Source organism: Pavona decussata, unplaced genomic scaffold (genome assembly GCF_977016875.1).
Source record: "Pavona decussata unplaced genomic scaffold, jaPavDecu1.1 SCAFFOLD_52, whole genome shotgun sequence".
Taxonomy (NCBI): Eukaryota; Metazoa; Cnidaria; class Anthozoa; order Scleractinia; family Agariciidae; genus Pavona; species Pavona decussata.
In genome coordinates this window covers 1,092,475-1,113,733 of record NW_028145474.1, presented here as the reverse complement: position 1 = coordinate 1,113,733, position 21,259 = coordinate 1,092,475, and the positions used below count along the sequence as shown (strand labels likewise).

The 21,259-nt window shown below is 37.2% G+C and overlaps 1 protein-coding gene across 1 annotated transcript; it reads right to left on the bottom strand.

The window, feature by feature from the left end:
- Window positions 1-881: 881 nt before the first annotated feature.
- On the bottom strand, window positions 882-12,642 carry LOC146480811 (exostosin-1-like). The gene is made up of 7 exons (XM_085109167.1): window positions 11,584-12,642; window positions 8,457-8,778; window positions 7,097-7,345; window positions 6,809-6,904; window positions 5,553-5,642; window positions 4,574-4,734; window positions 882-2,746 (listed from the first exon to the last, which is right to left on the bottom strand). Exons 1-7 carry the CDS (start codon window positions 12,495-12,497, stop codon window positions 2,401-2,403), a joined length of 2,178 nt encoding a protein of 725 aa, XP_084965293.1. The 5' UTR covers window positions 12,498-12,642; the 3' UTR covers window positions 882-2,400.
- Window positions 12,643-21,259: the final 8,617 nt, after the last annotated feature.

Sequence of the window (21,259 nt, the reverse complement as noted above, 5' to 3'; positions counted from 1 at the left end):
GGTTTTGGTTATTCGTACAATTTGGGAGGTTTCCTGAAGATTTGGGAAAATTTAAGATGGCCGCCATTTAGCAATGATGACGTATTTACACGTCAAATAACGTAATAAATTCATGTTGCGGACTTCTAAGGAAACATCTTTGGACGTACGAAATTATTGAGACCAGACCGCAGGCCCAGAAGACAGAAAAAACCCGGTCTAGATTAAGATGTATCTCAAGTATCAAGAAACACCTATTGTTGGAAGAACAACAGACTATTTAATTGGTCAAAAATAACACTTACGAAACAACTTAACTTAGGTGTTTGTTTATGATAGCCTTAGGGTTAGGGTTTAGAAACGATACTTAGGATATATCTTAACTTGGAACTATACATTTATCCACCGAAATAAGGCTACACCCGGTTAGATAGTGAAGTGCTGGGAGCTAGCTTGCACAAGGCTCCATGCAGCGTGGAAGGAAACAAACTTTTCAGCTCTTGTGTAAGAGTACGACGATTCGTATCCCCTACGTATGCTCATCCAGAGCTCCCATGGGTGAGGCTCTGGCAAGACTGCACAGCTAGCCTATTTTTCCATTAGAGGGGTGGGTGGGGGGCAGCGGTGGGAGCTTTTTTCACAATGTTATATTAACCACTTTCAGGAAAGTGCAAGGAAATGGTTTTATCAAATAACCACTTATGAAAAAACTGCTTATAAAAAATAATTTTTCTTTGGGGCAACTGGTTACATCAAATAACACTTTCTGACAAATGGTAAAAACAGGTTTTATAAAAAATGCAAATAACCACCTCGGCAAAGGCTTTCATCATTTGATTACCCATACTAATTTCAATGTACAGTAATTAATTATCATAATTTATACCAAACCACTCTGGCAATCACTTAAATATATTTTTTATTAAATTCTGAACTATAATACATAACTTTAAGAACTAATACTATTTGTGCATGCCTGAAGGGGGCAGGCTGTGATAACCGAACACCTATCTTGAATAAGTATCAAAATTACAGTACATGATACATATGAAAAATACAATCTTATTTTCCCAAAAATACCCTTTTTGCAAATCAGTACTGAACATTTTCTTACCTCAACTCATTGGAATATTTAGATGTTCCGTACTTCATAAATTTGTGACTTTTCTATGAACAATAAACCTTTCTGTTATGAACATTTCATCTGTAATAATGTCAGATAAGACTTAAAATATGGTAGCTTATAAAAACTATAATTAAGAAACACCACATTTTCTCAAATAATTCCCTGCCATCATTATTTTTTATCTGCTCCAAAAAGGGGATGGTTTCCGGTGCAATCTTTACTGGAAAATGGTTCCTCAAAAGGGTTTGTTTGTTTGTTTGGAGGGGGATAAGGTTAAAAAATGGCTATTATTTGAGAAATGATGGTAGCTGCTAACAAGTAATGATAAAACAGCTGCAAATCATTTGTCTCTATCAATAAATATTGAATCAAGCTAACAGTAAGTGCTAGACATCCAACTCATTTTTATAATATTATTAAGACATAAGTACGTAAATTATGATCACCCAGGTGAGTGTAATCCTGAGAAGGACTGTTTGAGGTGATGTTGACTAACGTTTCGACAACCTGAGCGGAAGTCATCTTCAGAGCCAAGTCAATCGTGGAACGTCAGTAGATTGTATATGTCTCTGTTTTTTTACCTGATTGGTCAACATAATTTCGTTGACCAGTGAGGTCAACAACCAGATACATTTATACCATCTAATGACGTTCCACAATTGACTTGGCTCTGAAGATGACTTCCGCTCAGGTTGTCGAAACGTCAGTCAACATCACCTCAAACAGACCTTCTCAGGACTACACTCACCCAGACGATCATAGTTTACTTACTTATGTCATGACTCCTGGGTTCAAACCATTTACAATAATTATTATTATCATTATAAAGAATTGCCTTTGCTGGTAAAAGAGTTTTTAAGCAAATGAGCCACAAATTAAGAACTTTAGCTGCACATTAAAACAGATGCTAGATAAATATATTTAAATTACTAGTAAACAGATCTCGATAGGTCCATAAAAATTTTTAAAATTTCAATGTGCAAAACAACAAGGCGTTTTTATATGAGGCATATAAAGTAGACCTGTAAACAGAAATTTGAAAGCCAATGTTGCCTTGCTGATATTGCTAACAAAATGCCCTGGTTTGTGTTTGATTCTTAGGATGTCCTGAAATACATCAATATTTCTGTGGTTAACATTTTTTCCATTCTGATAGTAGTATAGGGGGTCACCTCAGGAAATAACCAATCAGTGAGCAGGATTTTGAAATGCCAATCAATCCATTTTGATGACATTCCAAAATCCAAAAACATAATTACTTAAAGGCTAAAGTGACACCTTATTCTACTTTACATCTAAACTTCTAATAATCTATACTGTTTGCGTAGATTTGAGACTGGATCCCTGTACAGAAGTGGGTCCATCCTGACTTGCGACTTGATCAATGGCATGTATCCAAAAATATCCACCAATGTCTCCATGCATCTCTGACGGTGTTCATTAAGCTGCAGGAGTTTAGAGTGCTTTATGTTCTTGCTGTACAAGTCCTGAAATAACTTCTGAGGTAAGATTTTGACTGGTGGTTTCTTTGTGATGTCTGCAACAAGGAAGTTCATGGCGATGTCCTCACATGCACCATGGTGTTCAACCATGCGATGAACTCTGGGCGGGAGGTGGTGGGTGTACATGTAATTGAAATATCTGAAATAAAATGGAGATTTGAGATTAAAATAACTCACAGCCCGGAGATGTTGACGGGTTTATTTACCAAGTGCAAGAGTGAGTTCACTGGCACTTTGTGTTATATATTTTGAAAAGACACAAGTTAACAGAAAACTGCTGAGAGCACCTTTCACAATAGAAAATGGGCAGACTTCATGGTGGCTTGGGGCAAAGCCACAACTTTGTGCTTGTTAAGCTGTATAAACTGCTATTTTCTGGAACAGATACCAAAATAGCATTTGCAGTGTACATTTGTGTTCTGGATTTATGTAACCAGTTGCCATTAGCTTGGTGGTGTTGTCAATGCTGATAGCCAATGAAATCATTCAGACTGTGCATGAACACAGCAAGATGACAACATTGCATGAAGGTGGGGGGGGGGGGGGGTATTTCATGTTCAGTTCTGGAAATTATTCCAACATTTTTGGCCAGGATTATAGTTAAATACTGATTGTATGCAGAGGAGGCTAACCCCTGTGACAAGCAATCCTTAACAAAGAGTAAGTGGACTAAAGACTATGACTAGTACCATACTACAGGTAGTACTGTCAGAGAGTTAGCAGTATTAATAGCTCCCATAGACAACCTAAATTATTTCAGTCCCTTAAAAGTTGACATCCTATAACCCTCTCACTCCCAAGAGTGCCATATGGCACAAAAAGTCATTACACGCCTAATATTGGGTCAATTTGTATCAAATTTGAACACCAAACAGATCTTGGAGAGATCTGCACAATAGAAGCATAAAATCGTACCCCCCTCCTACATAGACATGATTAACCACCCCTCCATTTTTTGTAACTTTTTCCTCTTACACTTTTAAGACCAAGTCACCATTTGACAAGAAACTATATGCTGAGATCTGCAAATTAAGCTATAGTTTATGGGTATACCCAGTGCATACGAGAAGTGAGATGTATTTTAAGGTTTATATTTTCTCGTTTTAAACACTTTTCATTCTCTTCTGTTACTTCCTTTGTCGTAGCTGGAATGATTTATACAATGCCCCAGATAAAACCTTTTAATTGGTGTATTACACTTGGTGTAGGGGTTCACAGTTGCCGTTTTACAAAAATACGGCATTTCCCACGGGAGTGAAAGGGATAAAAGAGCACAATATTGTCTTTGTGTTTTGATTTTACAAAATCAACATGAAGATTTGGATTGTATAAAGAGGCTATGTGCACATTTCTGCAGCCCTGTTTAGGACCTGGACTGTACTAGCAAATGGGAAAACCATAACAAGTTGGGAAATAGTAAATACAAAAGGAGTCTCATCATAGCTAAACAGACATTGATTTCATTGTCAATTCTCCATAAATTGGCATTTTTATTCTTGCAAAGTTGCTTGTCAAATGAGATTTTTTACTTGTGTGAAAACATAGCACTTATTCCTTGGCAAATCACTGCTCCAGTCCTTGATGTCATTGCTTTATTAAGTACGTAAACATATTACTCGATTTTTGTGACTTATATTTACCCGAATGCAAAGTGCTCAGCCAAAGGACTAGTAACTATGTGCCACAAAAACCAGATGGTAGAACCACCTTCCGAGAGAATGGCACTTGTACTGTAGAATCACAAATTTTTTAAAGTCAATCAACTGAAGGGGTGCCTGGAAAAAAGCCCTAAGTGACTCCTGATAAATTGCTAGATTCTCCTTCCAAATTTCATTGTATTCGCTTGTGAAACAAAAGGAGAATTTGACCTTACATCAAAAGTCACTTAGGGCCTTATTCCAAGCACCCCTTCAACTGGTTTTCCCCATAGAATTTGCAGAGGTGGAACAAAACAAAGTCAAGTTACTTGTGATAGAAGGCTCCACTTGTGAGGACCATGGAAAACTGATTATTCCAGGTAGATGAGAACATCCACTGTGATTTACCACTACTCCAGTAATGATCTCTGGCTGGAAAACCGACAAGGCGGTCTGGAAATGTTCTCCAAACTGAGAATGCAAAATCCACCTGGCAAGATAGAAAACAAGAGAAGACTGAATAAAGAAAAAAGCCATTACAAGCAGCCCCACTTAATTAATAGCCATCATATCTCAACTTGTCATTTTGTTAACAACAGACAACACACTAACATAACCCAAACACTGCATCAATCAACATGTCAGGTGGTTCTGGCCTTAAAGTCTGTAAAAAATACCAACAAGGAGTGTGACCACTCAAATGAAAGCTACTGGCCAGTACTTTTCTGTGGTGCTGTTTATTATGCTGTACAAGGTGGTTCTAACTTTTGGGTCTGTGGGTGAAATCCTGAAGTGTGATCATTCAAATGAAAGCTACTGACCAGGCCCCAGTTGTTCAAAGGCCGGATAACTTTATCCAGTGGATAAGTCACTATCCGACAGTTTCAATCTGTGCAAAGATTTCAGTATTTCCTCGTGCACAAGCAAATATGCACACTCTAACCGCTGCTTAGTTGGGGAATGTACGAAAACCGTGCACAACATTTAACGTGAAGTATATTCTAGACGCTGAAGAGTGCCTTATTCAGCGGATAAAGTTATCCGGCCTTTGAACAACTGGGGCCAGTACTTTTCTGTGGTGCTGTTTATTATGCTGTACAAGGTGGTTCTATCTTTCGAGTCTGTGGATGAAATTCTAAAGTGTGACCATTCAAATGAAAGCTACTGAGCAGTACTTTCCTGTGGTGCTGTTTATTATGCTGTACAAGGTGGTTCTCACTTTTGAGTCTGTGGATAAACCCCTAAAGTGACTTTCCTGCTGAACAAATAAACTTAATACGAGGGTTCTTTTTAGGCAACAAGGCTTACCTCATCAGAATTCAGCTTGATGTCTTCATCCAGTGATAAAATGGCAGTGGTTTCAATCACTGTCCTGGGTACAAATCGACTGTTTCCTGTCTGCAAAATCAATGCCAACTGAATCAGTTACTTGAAAGCACACTAAATTATAATTATACTTACAAACCCTTTATCAAAGCTGCAATTAAAGAAAGAGGCATTTCATGACGCTACTTACATATATTACCCTATCTCCTTAAAAGAAGCAAGTGACAAAATCTCTTTGCTACTAGAAAACCAGCCAATTACACTGCAAACGGATTCACACAGAAATTGGGAGAGAAAATTCCATGACTTTTAATCCAATTCCACGACCTCAAAATTGACTACAAAAGTGAACAGCTCACTAGAGGACTGGTGAAAACAATGAGTGAAATGCACCACTGGCTGAACGTTTCAATGTTCGACACCACAACAACAACTAAATTTCTTCACTTTTCAACCATCAGCTACTAAAAACAATTTTGGGAAAAATCTGATTCAAAATTCAAGAACTTTCCATGGCCCAAACAAATTTTTTTCAAATTTCCACAACTTTTCCAGGCCTGGTGCGCAAATTTCAAATTCCATGACCTTTCCATGATTGTGTGAACTCTGCTCAAGCAACGGGAAAGTCATTTCCTAACAGGCAGTGAACTACCAATAAATTGGGGAAAGTGACAACAAAAATTGAACATGACACTCTTTTAAAATCCCAACTAACCAATAATCAACCTAAAATTCAACATAGGTCCTCTGAGCCCCCAGCCTTTCAAAATGAGGAGATCACTTAAGATGAACGCTAAGAAAACAAGTCTGAAGTGAACTGAATTAACTTCGTTTAACGTGGAAAACATGCGCTTAGCTGTATGGTTTAGTTCAAAAACTGCACCAGCTAGTTCACAGGCACACCACGAAAAAAATGAATAAAATAGAATGAGACATAAATTTGATAAAAATAATTATTTACAGGATAAAAAGTAGTGTATGGATGCTACATCACTGTAGTGTAGTTTTGATTTGTTTGCTAAAAGTTTTAAAATCAGATGACGCTCTAACAACATCAGGTAAGCTGTTCCAAAGTTTGGGCCCCTGATAACGCCAGAACAGTGAGAACAGTTGCAGAGAAGTTGACCATGCTCAGAATATTGTACTGTACTGTGCTGTGCTTATAACTTGTTACATGTACCTAGATATCACAAGTATCCTTTTCTTTCATACCAACAACATTGTTTTATCATTCCTACCTTAGTTTCTGGTCTAACTATCACTAAAGGAATATTAATTTGAGGCCATCTTCTGTTGTGAGCTATGGGTGCATCTGATGTCCATAACACCACTATCTGCAGAGGAATACAATCAAATAATATATTTAAAATATATTTAATAATTTTCTTAAATTTTTTTTGTCATAATTTGAAAGAGGGAAATAAAATTGGCGTCAAAAATAAATTTCAGCAACAACATGTATACAAATAGTTAAATAATTTGTTTATAATCAGTCACACTCTTTACTAAAGTTTATGTATTTTTACCTTGGAAACAAACTTGGACTGTCCAACATTCTTGATTAATCTAAACAGTGCTGATGACTCCCTAACAACAGATGTTGTGCTATGAATCACAGCGGTGAATTTATCTTCAACCATTTTCAGATTGATGTGATAAAAAGGAAAGTCCTTTGGATCCTTGGAATATTGTGGCGAGGCCACCAACGCTCCAGGAAATGTGTTCCACACTGGCTGGATAGCAGCTTTATTTGGAAATAATCGTGAACGAATAACCTGACAAGAGAAAAAAAAAAAGACATCAAAGAATTGTCAACTAAAAAGCCACTTTTGTAAAGCTCCACCTGCATATGCATGCTCAATATTAAAAAAGGAGAATTAAATAAAAACAAATTGTTTTGAAATTATGTTGTCTCATTTCAACTATCAGTTGCCTGTTTGTTCTCACAGACCACTCCACCTGGAAAAATATTCCACTCTGTACAGTTACTGACATAAATTTAAGATCATGGGAAAGTACTGCCATTCATTCCAAGTACAATATTAATAAAATCAAAATACACTGATTATCTTGTGGTCAACAATAATTATTAACCTGAGCTATATACAGTATTTACCTAAACAAAATTGCGAAAACAAGATTGTCAACAATAGCCTAGTTAATCGTTTGTCTCTCAATTAGTCACTTTGATGTGTACCATGATGTTTCAACTGCTGTACTGCCACCCTTGGTTGTTCAAAGAGCGGATAACTCTATCCAGGGGATAAATCGCTACCCAGCGAATAAAATGTACTCCAACCAATACATTTTATCTGCTGGATAAAGTTATCTGCTGTTTGAACAACTGGGGCCTAGTCTTCATCAGGCCACTGACTGGCTGTGTTTCGTAACAAGCAGCACTGGGGCTGTTGATGATTGGTGCATTTTGATCCTCACTTCTCAAACTCATTAATAATTCATCAAGCCAAAACAAAGCAAATCACTAACGTGAAGGGGGTTTAGAAAATAATGTGATCTTAATTATCATAAAATTTTGTAAACTTTTCCTTCAAATTTCTCCAAGAATTATCAATAGTTTGAGAAGCTGTATCAAACACTCGAAAGAGTGTTTCCTCCTATTTCCAAACACCTCGAAGTTGGTTAAAAAAAACTCGGCTGCGCCTCATTTTTCCAACCTACTTCTCGGTGTTTGGAAATCAGAGGAAACACTCTTCCTCGTGTTTGATATATTTCTTCAACTGTCAGTGGTTAGAAGATTTCGATCCTCATTGTTTAGAGTAGGAGTTTTTAACAGTGGGAAGATTATAAATCCAACAGTGCATAAAATGGACTGATTTTAAAGCGACTTCAAAGGATGTCACCAGTACAGCTATAGATAAAACTCACCTCTAAAGTCGTCAAGATGATTTTCTCTACAGATGAAAAGTATGCTTCCCAAAGAAACAATGTCTGTTGTTTCAGGGATAAAATCTGTTCTTTACTATAAGATCTCACTACGGATGGAAGTTCAGTCAGAAGTCGCTCATCTCCTTGGATCAGAGCCTTACTCCAATCAATCACCTCAGAGAATGGAAGCTCCCAGCCATTGCTTAGCAACACTGGAATACAGCCAGCTTGAAGAGACTCCAGAAAGCGATATGATCCAAGACGTCTTCCCCGAGGAGTCAAACAAAAAGTAGCATTTTTTAGAAGCTCGTCATAATCAAACCTGAAAGAAAGCACAAGAAAGATGTTAAAGACATTCTTCAGATCCCCTTAAGGTTCCCAATAAAGTAAACTTACTTCATAATAAAGACACCTCTTTAAAACAGATGTCAGTAGTTCTTTCAAAAACTAAAATAAATATTAAACCAGAAAATGCCGTCGACAAGACACACCCGTTATGTGGAGAACCCTCTAAACCAAAAAACTAAGACCCTCAAATCAAACGACTTTTGAAGAGCCTTAAATTTTTGGAAAAACTTGTTGCTTCAGAAGGCTATCCCATACAAGCGTAACTCAGTGACCAACTATTTAGCCATCTCACAATTTAATTGGCTATACAAGAGCATGCATACTTACTGTTGATAGATATACAGTAGTTCCTTTTAACCTATCCATGGAAATTTATTCTCAGGTATAACATGCACATACCATACTTACCGAAAAAAGTGTTGTCCACAAATAAGTGCTGCACATGACAGCAAAAATGTTGATAAGTGCTACACCCGTTAACAGCAGGGCACTGCTTATTCACAACAATAATATTATTGAGTTCTATAGTGGTGCTTATATACAGTAACTCCATTGAAATCAACCATGGAAATTTCTTCTTATTGGTAACAATATTTTCAACTAGAAATGTGTCTATTTATTTGCTTTTGCCATAACATACCGGTAGTTAACTTTGATTTCTAGATAGTTATGTTTTAATCACAAATAAGAAGTTTTCAATAAGCACTACACCGGAATAAGTGACAAAATGCTTTCTCCAGCAAAAAAGAGCTACATGTTAATTAATCTCCAACTTTAGCTTGCAACCATTGGTGCTGATTAAACTATGAAAACCAAAAAACACCTGCACAGCATGCCATAAATGTCTGAAAGCCACTGCGCAAATATAATAAATCATAATCAAGGACCGTGAGCAATGAATGTCTTACCCCTTTTGAATGATTGGTTGTTAAATATATTGCATTTCTGTGACATAAATTTGATCATTCATCAAAGTCAAGTCTCTTTCTCCTTTCAGCAAGACAAATAAGTGACTACATGTAACCTTATTATTTCAGGCAAATTTTCATTATCACTAAATCACATTTTAAATACAAGATAACCTTTCACTATTGGAATTGCAAAATGATGATCTCAGCTGACTTTATTAAGACTTCTCGTTCCATCCAACAGACTCGGTTTAGACGTTCAGAAGAAAGCCACAGTACATCTCAAAATTTCCGTCAAATCAGAAAATTCTGTTCAAAGTATTGCAATATAAACGAAAGCCAACGACAAACATATTCATGCACCAATGCTTTGTTTAATAACTTATGCAAGACAGTTCTAACTTTTGAATCTGCAGATGGATTCTTAAGTGCAATCACCCAAGTGAAACCAATTAAGCAGCCGTAATTTTACTTCTGTTTGTTTCCCCTTTTCTTCAAGCAGACATTTAAAAGAATCTATCAAATTTGCATTTACTCCAGCTAATGAATGATAGCAATTACACTGTAGCTTACTGCCACAGATCTAAATGAATAATAATAACTATTGACACATTCTATTAAACATTTAAACAAAATTGTTAGAGGACTAAACATAATTAAAAAATGAAATGACCTGGAAAGTATGGGTGCAATATCATGCTAAGCTGAGAACAGTACTATTTTTATCAGGAAGTTTTTTTCCAGCTTTATATTGGAACGTTCTTTAAATTTCCTCAAATTCAACAACTTATATCTTAGATAATTCAATAAGGTTGGTATCTTTTGTGCAAATTAAATTACAAAAGTTTTTTTTTCTTCTCTTTCAAAACCACTTGAAATATTGTTGGTGCAAAATGCAATACTGACTTGAGTTTTGTGTTATAAACAAATTACTAAAGAGTCGTCTATTCTGGTTTTGAGAAATGGAAGACTTCTTCTCTTTTATTTTTATTCAACAAAAAAACCGCCAAAGGATGGCTTTAACCATGGGTATGAAAAAACAAAGGAATTTTGACCAATGTCTGCACACGGCAATATCCTTTGTGGTTTGGGATATCAATTAGCATCACCCTCCGCAAATTTGTGACTTGACTAAAGGCAAAATTTATGCAAAACTTACTGCAATTTTGAACATATTGTACAGTCAATTTGGACTAAAAAAGGCAATGTTTATGTTGTGAAAGATGCCAAGACATTTGATCTAGGCGTTAATTGACAGTTCAAGCAAGGATTGAATCGGAATGCATGCAAGACATTAAATAAATAAAACAATTTTACGACACACGAAAAAATAACAACGTTGAAATGCTTGCTCCGGGCTTTTTTCAACAGATAAGAGTTTACGCTGACTGAGAACGGAATTTGCTGTGAAAATTTTAACGGCACTTTTTGTATAGACCACGAAAAAATTATAATTAAGGCTTTACAAAATGTCACAAAAAATTGCACGTGTTTGAAATTAAGGGATTATACTAAGATCGTTTGAACCTCGTAAAAAGCTCCCAAAGGCATTATTCGAAGTCTCAGTTTAAACAAAAACGTCCTAAAAGCTTGCTGATCAATTTTCGCTATTTGAATGTGCTTAATGAAGCTTAGAAAATAGTACTTTGATATACGCTATACGCGACGTGCATTCCAAGCCCTAAATCCGCTAGAAAAACAGTTGCAGTAAGCTTTTACGCTAGGAAAACTTCGTATTTGGCTTAACATGAACAGATTTGCACCCCACAAAGGTGTAATCCTGAAATATAACTACTTAAAGTGTTCAGTATTGATATGACTAGACTAAATGTTAAACAAAACAAATGGACATTCCAGCAAACTTGACTCACTTGTCATATTCTTCGTTGTCCCTGTCGCAGCGTTGATCCTTCAACTTCTGCCAATTCTTTCCGTGCTTGCAAGTTGTCAAAAGTACGATGTCCTTCCCGTTGTGAATGTGATAAAATGAGTTCCTTGACTCGCTTCCTATGCCGTTAAGATAACGTTTCCCCTTGAAGGCCAGTTTATATTTTCTATCAAGGGGAAATACGGCGCAGTTTGATGCAACATCGACAATACCATTTCCTTTCTGCGGGTGGGTTTTAAAGAACAGTGGAAAGCTGATGTCAAACCCAGGTCTATGAAGTTCTGTAGACATCGAAGCTCTTGCTATAATCGCTTTCCCAGTGTTGAAGAGTAAATCTTCCGTATAATTAGGCCAAGTTCCAGAGAAAAGATTAAATAAAACGTGGTTTACTCCACCGTTCCAATGCGGTAGTGAAGAAATCTTAGAGGGCACTTCGTGCACATATTCCTGGCTAAGATTATCGCGGTCTAGAGTATCGACCGAAGGTATAAATAAACAAGCCTTTTCGGGGTCATCTGTGTAGAATCTGCTCTCTCTCAGCACTTTTAGCACTTTGCCAAACAAAGGAGAAATCTTCTCGCCAGCTTGAATGGGATAAACGTAAATTCTAAAGTCATTCAGACATTTCGTCCTATCAAAACAAGTCTCCATGGTGCATTTTGCACTACGCACCGTGTGAAGTTCGTAGCGAAAACCAACCTTGTCCTGGAGACTAAATTCATCTTTGTTATCTGCAAAGCATAGCCTTGATTGTTCCTCTTGTAGTCCACCGTTGAGTCGAGAAGAACGCTTCGCAGAGCGACGCCAAGAATTGATAGACTTTCTGTAAACGATGAACCCACCGCAGCACAGCAAACTGATTAAAAATATCAAAGAATACCTCTTCTTTGCATTCATCTAAGTCCTTGGAGATTGTTTGCATCTATACAGCCGTAGCTCCCTACCAAAGCCCCTAAAAACAAGGATATGAGGAATATAAATCATCGAGAAATACCACTACAACTCGCCGATGCATCGTGCCATGACATTACAGAAACTGGGAATTTTGCGGTGTCGTGACGTCAGAAGTAAACCGGAAATAGGAGGGCCCTTCAGAACCGGAAATGCAGGTGACGAGACACAGGAGACCGAAAATAAGCTGTTACATGATGAAACATTTTTACCCTTCTGGAAACAGGATACTGTGCTAAGCGTCATTCTAGAAAGATCAAGGAAGTCAAGTCTCGCTACAGTATTTTTTAATTAATTTGCATTTTTGACGTAGCATTCGTTGAATCACAGACACCACAAACAAACCTCAAACAAACAAAAGCCTTCTGCGTTTCTGGGACTTTTTTCAAAACACAGCACAAAAGAAGAAATTCCCGGAAACTGAGTGCCGCCCTTTCTTCACCCCTCGAATTTTTTTCTTTTTCTTTTCCTTTTAGCTACATTTAACTTTTCCTGATAATAAATCACTTCCTTGAGTCGAGTCTTTTGTTTTTTGTTTGTTTGTTTTTTTTTGGGGGGGGGGGTGGGGGAGCACGACACTGTATAGGTTCTTTTCAGACAAGAGAAATCACCGAGGTAGATGCTCTCCGTCTAGACCGGGTGATTCTAATTTTGGAAGGATAACTAGTTTTAATAATAATTTTATCCTTCTGTTTCTCTGTCTTTTTATCCGAATTTCGAGTCGGTTTACGGGTAAGAAACGGAAAACTTGTCTCAATTCACTCCGATCATATCCCGTATTCACACTAGGATGGATAACTCGGCCGACGAACCGAACAATCCGTCTAAACCAGTTTTCCAGCGGAGTTTCTGGTATGAATGTTGCCGAAACACCCTTTGAGGACATGTCCTTTTGAATCGAGTGAGATGATACGCGTAAACACACAAAATATATAACCATACTGACTCTGATATGTTCTTTACAAATGTAAATGTTGCAAATTATTCAACCGAGTTCCCGAGAAAATTCAAACATTACGTCGTGTTCACACTAGAAAACAATTGAAGAACACGATTTTGGTAAAAAAAAAAAAAAAAAAAAGTCACCTGATTTTTTCGGCTCATCTAAAAACTTTAACGCCCCAAACAGTTTTTGTTCTGAGTTTGACGACGACTTCCCGCCTCGTCTGAAAAGGACTTCTTCGTTTGTCCGTACTCAGTTGTGTGAATATAGCAATCACCGAGTTTCTGTAGCTACTTCAAGGGAAATTTCATTCCGCAACCGCTCCTTAACCGGCTACCCACAAAAAAACCTAGATTGTTCACTCAGTGTTACTGATAAACACTGAATGAACTTACTGTTCGCTCACGGTGGTGATTAAAAAACCAACAAATTCCTGTTTAATTTATTCTTATTCTTTATGCAACTAGGGGCTCTCAAACGCCGGTAACAGAAACAATAAGAAAATGACATTTTTAATTACTTCGAAGTTTCCCATCAGTAATAGATAATAATGATAGTGAAAATCCCAACTGGAAGGAGGCGGATCGATTGGCTATTCATAGCATGACCTTAAATTTGAAAAAGGGGCTAAAGTGAAACAAATCGAAGTGATTCGAACGGCGGCCGAAAGGGACTCGAACCTAGGACCTCCCGGGTTGGTTGTTCCCAAACGCTACTTCCGGTTATCCTTCACTTATAAGATCACTTACGCGTTCCTTTCCAAGTTTAGCCGGGAAGTGGAACTAGGGGGAGCCCCGATGCGGAAACATATTCTGTAGGTGACATCATCTCGTAACAGTTTGAAAGTTCCGCCGGCCTGAACCGGCAACCGCACATGCACATATTGTTAGATCATTTACATCGCCCACACATCCTGCCCACATAATGCCTGAAATTTTCAATATCTTTGCACAACGGTAAAATATTTGCATGGTTTTACTTGTAACACATTTAGGGACATAGACTGACGCAAACAGGAAATAGCCAGTCGATGGACAAAAAGCGAAAAGGCGAACGCACACGAGAAGCATGCGAAAAGTAGCCTGGCGCATGCTCGAAAAGCCGAATGGCCGAGTTCTGTTGAGTTCTGTTACATGTTGTACTAGTTTTTTTGACTTGTAGTATAATTATGATAGTTTTATCAGAATGTTGCAATTTTAGTCTAGGGTTCTTTCCTTTTTGCTTTTTCACGTGCTCGATGTAAATAAAAAAAGTAAAAAAGCCTATTTGGCGGAGTTGATAAATACAGTAATTTACGTGAGAGTTTATACATGCTTTGGACGTCCTGTTTGTTGCTATAGGACATTATTGTTTAGATGATAATTAACATTTTTCAAAAGATTGTGTCGCTCATACAACCACCGTTCTGTAAGATGAATAAGTTATTTTTAAGTACTTTATTTTGAAATTGGAAAAACAAAAAAACATTGGTTCATATAGTTTATTCTCCATGTATGAAGTCGTGAAAAAGGGCCACGGATGATCACCCTAAGCTACTGTCAATTACTTAAATAAACTTATTTATTTTCATCATACACAGTAACACAATGGTACGAGTTTCTCGTAATGACGTTGTCGCCGGTTGTATCGCTGAAAACACACTGTTGTAATAGATTAAGAAAACATTCGACTCTCTTTCTGATATGGGATCGCGTTTTTCCAACATGCATGAACAAAAAGTGGTTAAGGGAAGACTTGACCGAAATTTGAATGAAATTTGAAGAGGTTTTAAGAAGGGATAGAAGAAAGAAAATGATTTTTGGAACACTAACAGACAGTTGACACCCATGCAAGAGCACCCCAGGTTGCTAGTGGACTAACTTGGTGTCCGTCTATTAATTAATTATTTACTACAAATTCTAATTTTAAAACTTCACTAATTCTTCAATATTTCTTATTTCTCTTAATTTAACCAATCCTTCTAGAAAAACTCTCTCCTCCCAAATATACCCAAAAATCACCCAAAAATTCACAAAACACCCCACAACATAGATTCACGGAATGAAGATAGAGTTTTTGGATTGCTTGAAACGTGAACGAGATATTTCCATTAAAGCCATGTCAAGTGCGGTAAAATGGCGTTTACGTTAAGTCGAAAGGCTACAGCTTTATTTTTCGAATCAAGAGTAATAAATTCGTATTTACTTAATCTTCTCTTTAATTCTAATTATTTCGTCAAACTATCGGTTCCTAAAAGTAAATTTATGTAAAAACTGATTCACATATGTGATCAGGTTATCAAAGAGTTCTTATTCACAAGAAGGTGATGATAAGAAGTAAACATTGACTTACTTACCAATTATCTTTCTCAGTTCAACGAATCTTCTGTGTAGGGAAATAAAATAGATTTCAGTTGTCGGCGACCTTATATAGTAGATTTTGAAAAATTCCCGATAAGGTTCCCGAGGTATTACCGATTCAAAACGACCAATCAAATGTGGCACAAACACTATGTTCCCCTTCGGGATCTTAGCAACGTGCATATCGAAAATCGTGGGCTCAGAAAAGCCCGCACCGGCTGCGGGCGATAAAAAGTCCGTGGATTGTTTTGTGTCATTTTGTGAGCAAATGAATTTTTATCAATTGATTTTTTTTTTTTGTTTAAAAATCGTTACAAAGTAAGGTTCTCCATGAGTAGAGCTGATGATGTTGGCCATGAAGAATAAAAAACTTGCAACAAAATGAAAAACGGAAAAGACTTCCCTCTGACTGCAAGAATTGAATGGATATTTGTCGTTCTTCGCTTTTTATCGAATGACGAGCGATCAGTTTATTTTTATCAGTTTCCGTTTTTAGTTTTTTTTTTATCAATTTATGTTTATCAGTTTATAAATTTTTTGTTCATGCGGGAGTTATGTGCGGTTTATGTGTTACGTTTTGTGATTCAGTCGACATTCAAGACCACAGAGGGTGTTTTGTTATGAAAAGGTCTGATTGAACAGAAGTCCAACAACTTGGCGGCAATTCCTCAGCCAAATTTGAATGAGAAGAGCCTTAATGAAGAGCCTCAAAGACACTGTCTCGCAAACCTTTCCATGGACTTTCAGCAAGAAAAGTAAGATTCAACATTGGAGACTAGACACTCCACAGTCCTTAGAAGAGGACTGAGTCCACTTTCAGGTAATCAGAAGAAATCACTAATCGTTCGTCAGCAGGGTTAAGCTGAACCACGAACATTTTTTAAAGTTACCTTTAAATTTCCATCGTGACAAGCGATAAAAAAGAAACACACTCCGCCCCTATTCAGGGTCGAACACAAAGACTACCGCATGATTACAAATACATTGCTGCTCCACCCGCTGGGGACTTCGCATTCAATTTTTTTTCATATTATGTTATTATGTATTTATACTCTTCTGGGAGCCAGACGTTCTGTTTTCACTTCCACGATCTCCAGATCTCAGCGTTGTCTTCTTTACTTGTGTACATGTTAACCACATGACATCTGTTGATAAATATATCTAAAAGACTGTTTCTTTCTTTGGTACCTTGGGAGGACTGTAGCTTCAAAACCAACGGCACAGCAAAAGCCGGCTAGCTCCCGGGGAGGGGAGGGGGTACTTGGGTTCAATTTTGCTGAGTATGTGCCACTGGCCTTGCAGAGCCCCTGCCCCATTGTAGTCTACTTTATGGCCAGTTATAGACCCTATCTTAGTTAATTTCTGACCATTTTGAATCCCTACTTAATAGAAATTTCTTTCCCCAAAAATCCGAAAATGTGTGAACCCATTCAAGTAACTCTATTGAAAATGCAACCCCATTATAGTCAATCCAGTCGTGAAAATGCGACACAATCCAGCTATGCTTCAGTTTGACGCTCCCCTCCCTCCCCAGGGGCTACCCCCCTATATAGGTATGTGCCGCCCCAAAGAGTATGGTTTTTCAGCCGTTTTGGTCTGAAAGCGGGTATAGTGTTATATGATAAAAAGTGTTATTGATGAAAAATATTTACAACGCAATTATTTGGGGTTAAAATAGTTAAAGGCATTTTATTTGGTGTTGGGACTTATTACAAATTACATTTCGGTTTGGGAAATATCACAGAAAATTAAAAGACCAGTTGACTCATTTCCTTCGTTACGCAGCTCTCTAGAGATAACACTAATCAATTTCTAGTCTCACCTTGTAGCTCGACTTAGTTGTTCTTAATGTGTGATTAACGTATAAATTCTCTGGTCATGAATTCGATATGAGCAGCCGTTCGTTTCTGTAGAAACACTTTTAACCACAAAGGTATGCTTAATTGAGTTTTTCCCACAAATGATAACACCTTGTTTACCTTACTTTGATGAGTTTTTACTCAACTTGACCTTTCGTCGGTCCTTTCCAGGAAATAACTCTTGCTCTTGTTTTTAATCATTTTTAGTTCCTTTTCTTGGGTTCTTTTACCGAATTCATGGCAACTGATGTTCATTTTAAAGATATGATGAAGATATCCAAATAACAATATTTGTACTTTTAAGGTGTTTGTAAAAGTAAATATCATGATCTCAGGGTGATTATGAAGATAAATATCCATTGTTGTAATTCTGCTATCATCCACGTACTGAATATATATATTGAGGTCTAGATTTTGATGACCACGTACACTCACTTAATTTATGGAAAAGTTTAGCCAATCGTTTTCGATGAAGAAGGCTAACCTTCAACGAGTCGACTACTTGTACAATTTTTAAGCAACAACTTTTAGTGTTTTTCAGATTATTTTTGTGAAACTTCACTGTCTAAGTCTGAACTTTGTAATTTTTATATTGGTCTCTCTGTGTTGTATTGACTGGACAACCCAAGCTTCGCGGTGAACTTTCGCTAGGTTTGCCGGTTGCGTTTGTATTCTTTTGTGTGTTGATACATTTTTGGTTGATTGGCCATTTTAAAAGTAAAGGTAAAAGCTTCTAGATTTCTTGCTTTGGCTAAATTTAAGCAGACGTATTCACAATCTTCTTCAAGACCCATTTTGAATTCTTCTTACTCCAAAAACCTCTTATCAGGCCGGGATTTTGAATAATCGTCGTATGTATTCTTATTATGGAACTGACGGCCAATCGAACGCACTCATTGTAAAAGCCTGAACGATTTTTCAGTTTTTAAAGAACCGACATGTGAATTTTCCCTTTAGAAACAAACCCTAGTCTGTTTACGTCCTTACAAGTCAGTAGCAGTGTTTGTGACATGCATGCATGAGATTCCCAAAATTTGGCAAGCCTTGTCTTGATTTTCGGTTTCGACAGAGAGCTCAAGAGAAAACAAGATGAACAAGACCCTTTTCTGTTTTTTGAGATATAATGCCCCCATCAAACTCTTTAGGTGTAGATCAGCTAAGGGGTTGTGGGGTTGGCCATACTCATTTAATGACAGGCCACAAACTAAAATGAAGATCCATACACTTCCCATTTTACAATACATTAGCCATCAGGTCACAGATAACTATTTTACGTAGTATTAGGCTATTGTTCAAATTATCGGCCAGGTCCATTAGCATTTCTTGCGCTGGCACAAGCTAGAAATCTGCCCGGGATGTAGGGAAAACAACCAGCACAAAAATTGCTGATGATCATATATACGATAGAGAAACGGCATCAAAAACTTATCTTACCTCTAAGGGCCTCCAATCCAGTCCAAAAATCTTACGAAAAGCAGTTTCATTTTCATACGCGAACAAAAAGTCCATCCGTGAGGTTTTCGTGCCCGCAGTTCAAGAAGTTCTGCTGTGTAAGGTAAACTAACCTTGCCTCTAACCATCTAATGCATCCCCTGGTTCATTTAAAATCGCGCCTTCAGTTTCCTAATCCAGTGAAGAGACGTGTAATGTTCCGTTATGCGCTTGTAAATATTAATGCTTTGTTACAGGCACACGAGTTCTTTGTATATTTAGTGTATTTTCGCTCTTAAGCGTCACCCTCTTTAAATATAGACTCAAGTATTGGCTGTTATTCGTTGTGTGTCTGTGGGTTGTATCTTTCCGCAAGATCAAAGTAATGATCTGTGTTAATGATGCAGCAGACTTCGTATGCGTTATGTCGATAATTGTACCCAGTTGAAAATTCAGTAAAAACCAGTGATAAACTGTGTTTGCAAGGACCACCGCGACAAAATAAAAGTACCGCATCCTGTAGTGGAGGATCTAATCAGCAAAAAAATTGTAAAGCAAATAATCTAAAAAAAAGAGCAAGGCTGATTTCATGGTCAGGGAAATATATTTTCCAATATTTCGAAAGGCACGGCCTTTCTTCTTCAAGGTATGTTTGAGACTGACCCTGTGGCAAGATACGTTACAATTTTAAACCGTTACAATAGATACCTGAAAAAAGGCTTAAGTTACATAAACAAAAACGTTACAATTTGAAATTTAAAAATACAACTGATAAATAGGTATAAAAAAATTAGCCAACGTTACAACGTGGAAGACGAAAACAAAATACGTAACAATCAGTTAATTACATAACTTAGGAAGATGTCTTAGCGACGATGATGAAGGGGGTGAAATGGTGGAGGTGGTATTTTACTGCTTCAGCTCTGCAAAAGACTCGACGTCTCTCAAAGTCGTGTCGTTGTGGTCTTGGTAGTTTGAAATCATAAAGTACGTACAAAAATGTTGATTTAAAGCAGATGATGACCGCAGAAAAGCTGTCTAAACTTGTCTTTAAAAATCAAACTGTTGTCGTTTTTCTTCAGTAAACTTTTAACTTTTCTTCTGCTATCCAGACCTTGATTGAATAGCGTGTAACAGTATCTAAGTAAACTAAACTGATTGCAGGGCTGACACTATGGCAAACAGCTTATTTATTTGGGCCAATATTTCAACTAGTACAACTAGTCTTCTTCAGGGCCAGAGTTAGAATGAGAAAAACTAACGGCTCTGAAAAGATTAAATTTGAACGTAAACATAAACGGTTAATGGTTAACTAGTGTACATAACGTAGCGTATACAACGGTTGATAAGATACATATAGATTACATATTGGCCCAAATAAATAAGCCCTTTGCCGTAGTGTCAGCGCTAGCTCTGTTATCAGTTTGGTTTATTTACACGTAAAGTGACGTCTGGCACGTGCATTTCTACTACAAGAGATCAGGCAACGAAACGTATTCAGAACAGTTTATTTTGCGTCGTGTGGTACCCTGCATTCAAAAGTTTCATAGCATCTAACTAAGATATAATGATTAAATTTACAAATTTTTTTATTTGATTTTATGGAATTTTTGTTGTTCACCCACCACAAATATCTGCCTGAGCTAAAACACATAATTTAGAAAAACTGTTGACCAATGATTCAATGACGCAGTTTCAACGTTACGCAATTTATGTAACAGAGGAACCTTGGAATCGGAGGGAGAACCAAACCCAGCACCAAAATATTTCTAAAATGGAATAGGACTGCTGTCATCTATCCCATTCCAAAACAAAACAAAAAAAAATAATCGGTTCCTTTTAGGGTATCCAAATCCAGAAGAAATAACGAGAATAGTAATCAGGTAATCACTGGATTGGTACAGGTGAAAATGAATTTGAACACGCCCACAAAATGAGATTCTGATGATCGATTCTGGCACTTTTAGGTGTTATCTAACTTTCCTACAAGCACCCCCGCCACTTTGATATGGACTCCATCTCTCCCCCCCTCCACCCAGAGAAATAATTGTTAAATTACATGCATTCCGCGTCTTCCGTGTTTTAAAAATGAACTGTACCATGATTTCTGTGTAGTGAAAAAACGAAAATTGAGTC

Coding starts and splice junctions, on each gene's coding strand:
- LOC146480811 (XM_085109167.1), bottom strand. CDS start 12,497: ATGAATGCAAAGAAGAGGTATTCTTTGATATTTTTAATCAGTTTGCTG. Junction 8,779..11,583: donor GACAACGAAGAATATGACAA/GTGAGTCAAGTT, acceptor GCTTTCTTTCAG/GTTTGATTATGACGAGCTTC. Junction 7,346..8,456: donor TCATCTTGACGACTTTAGAG/GTGAGTTTTATC, acceptor TTCTCTTGTCAG/GTTATTCGTTCACGATTATT.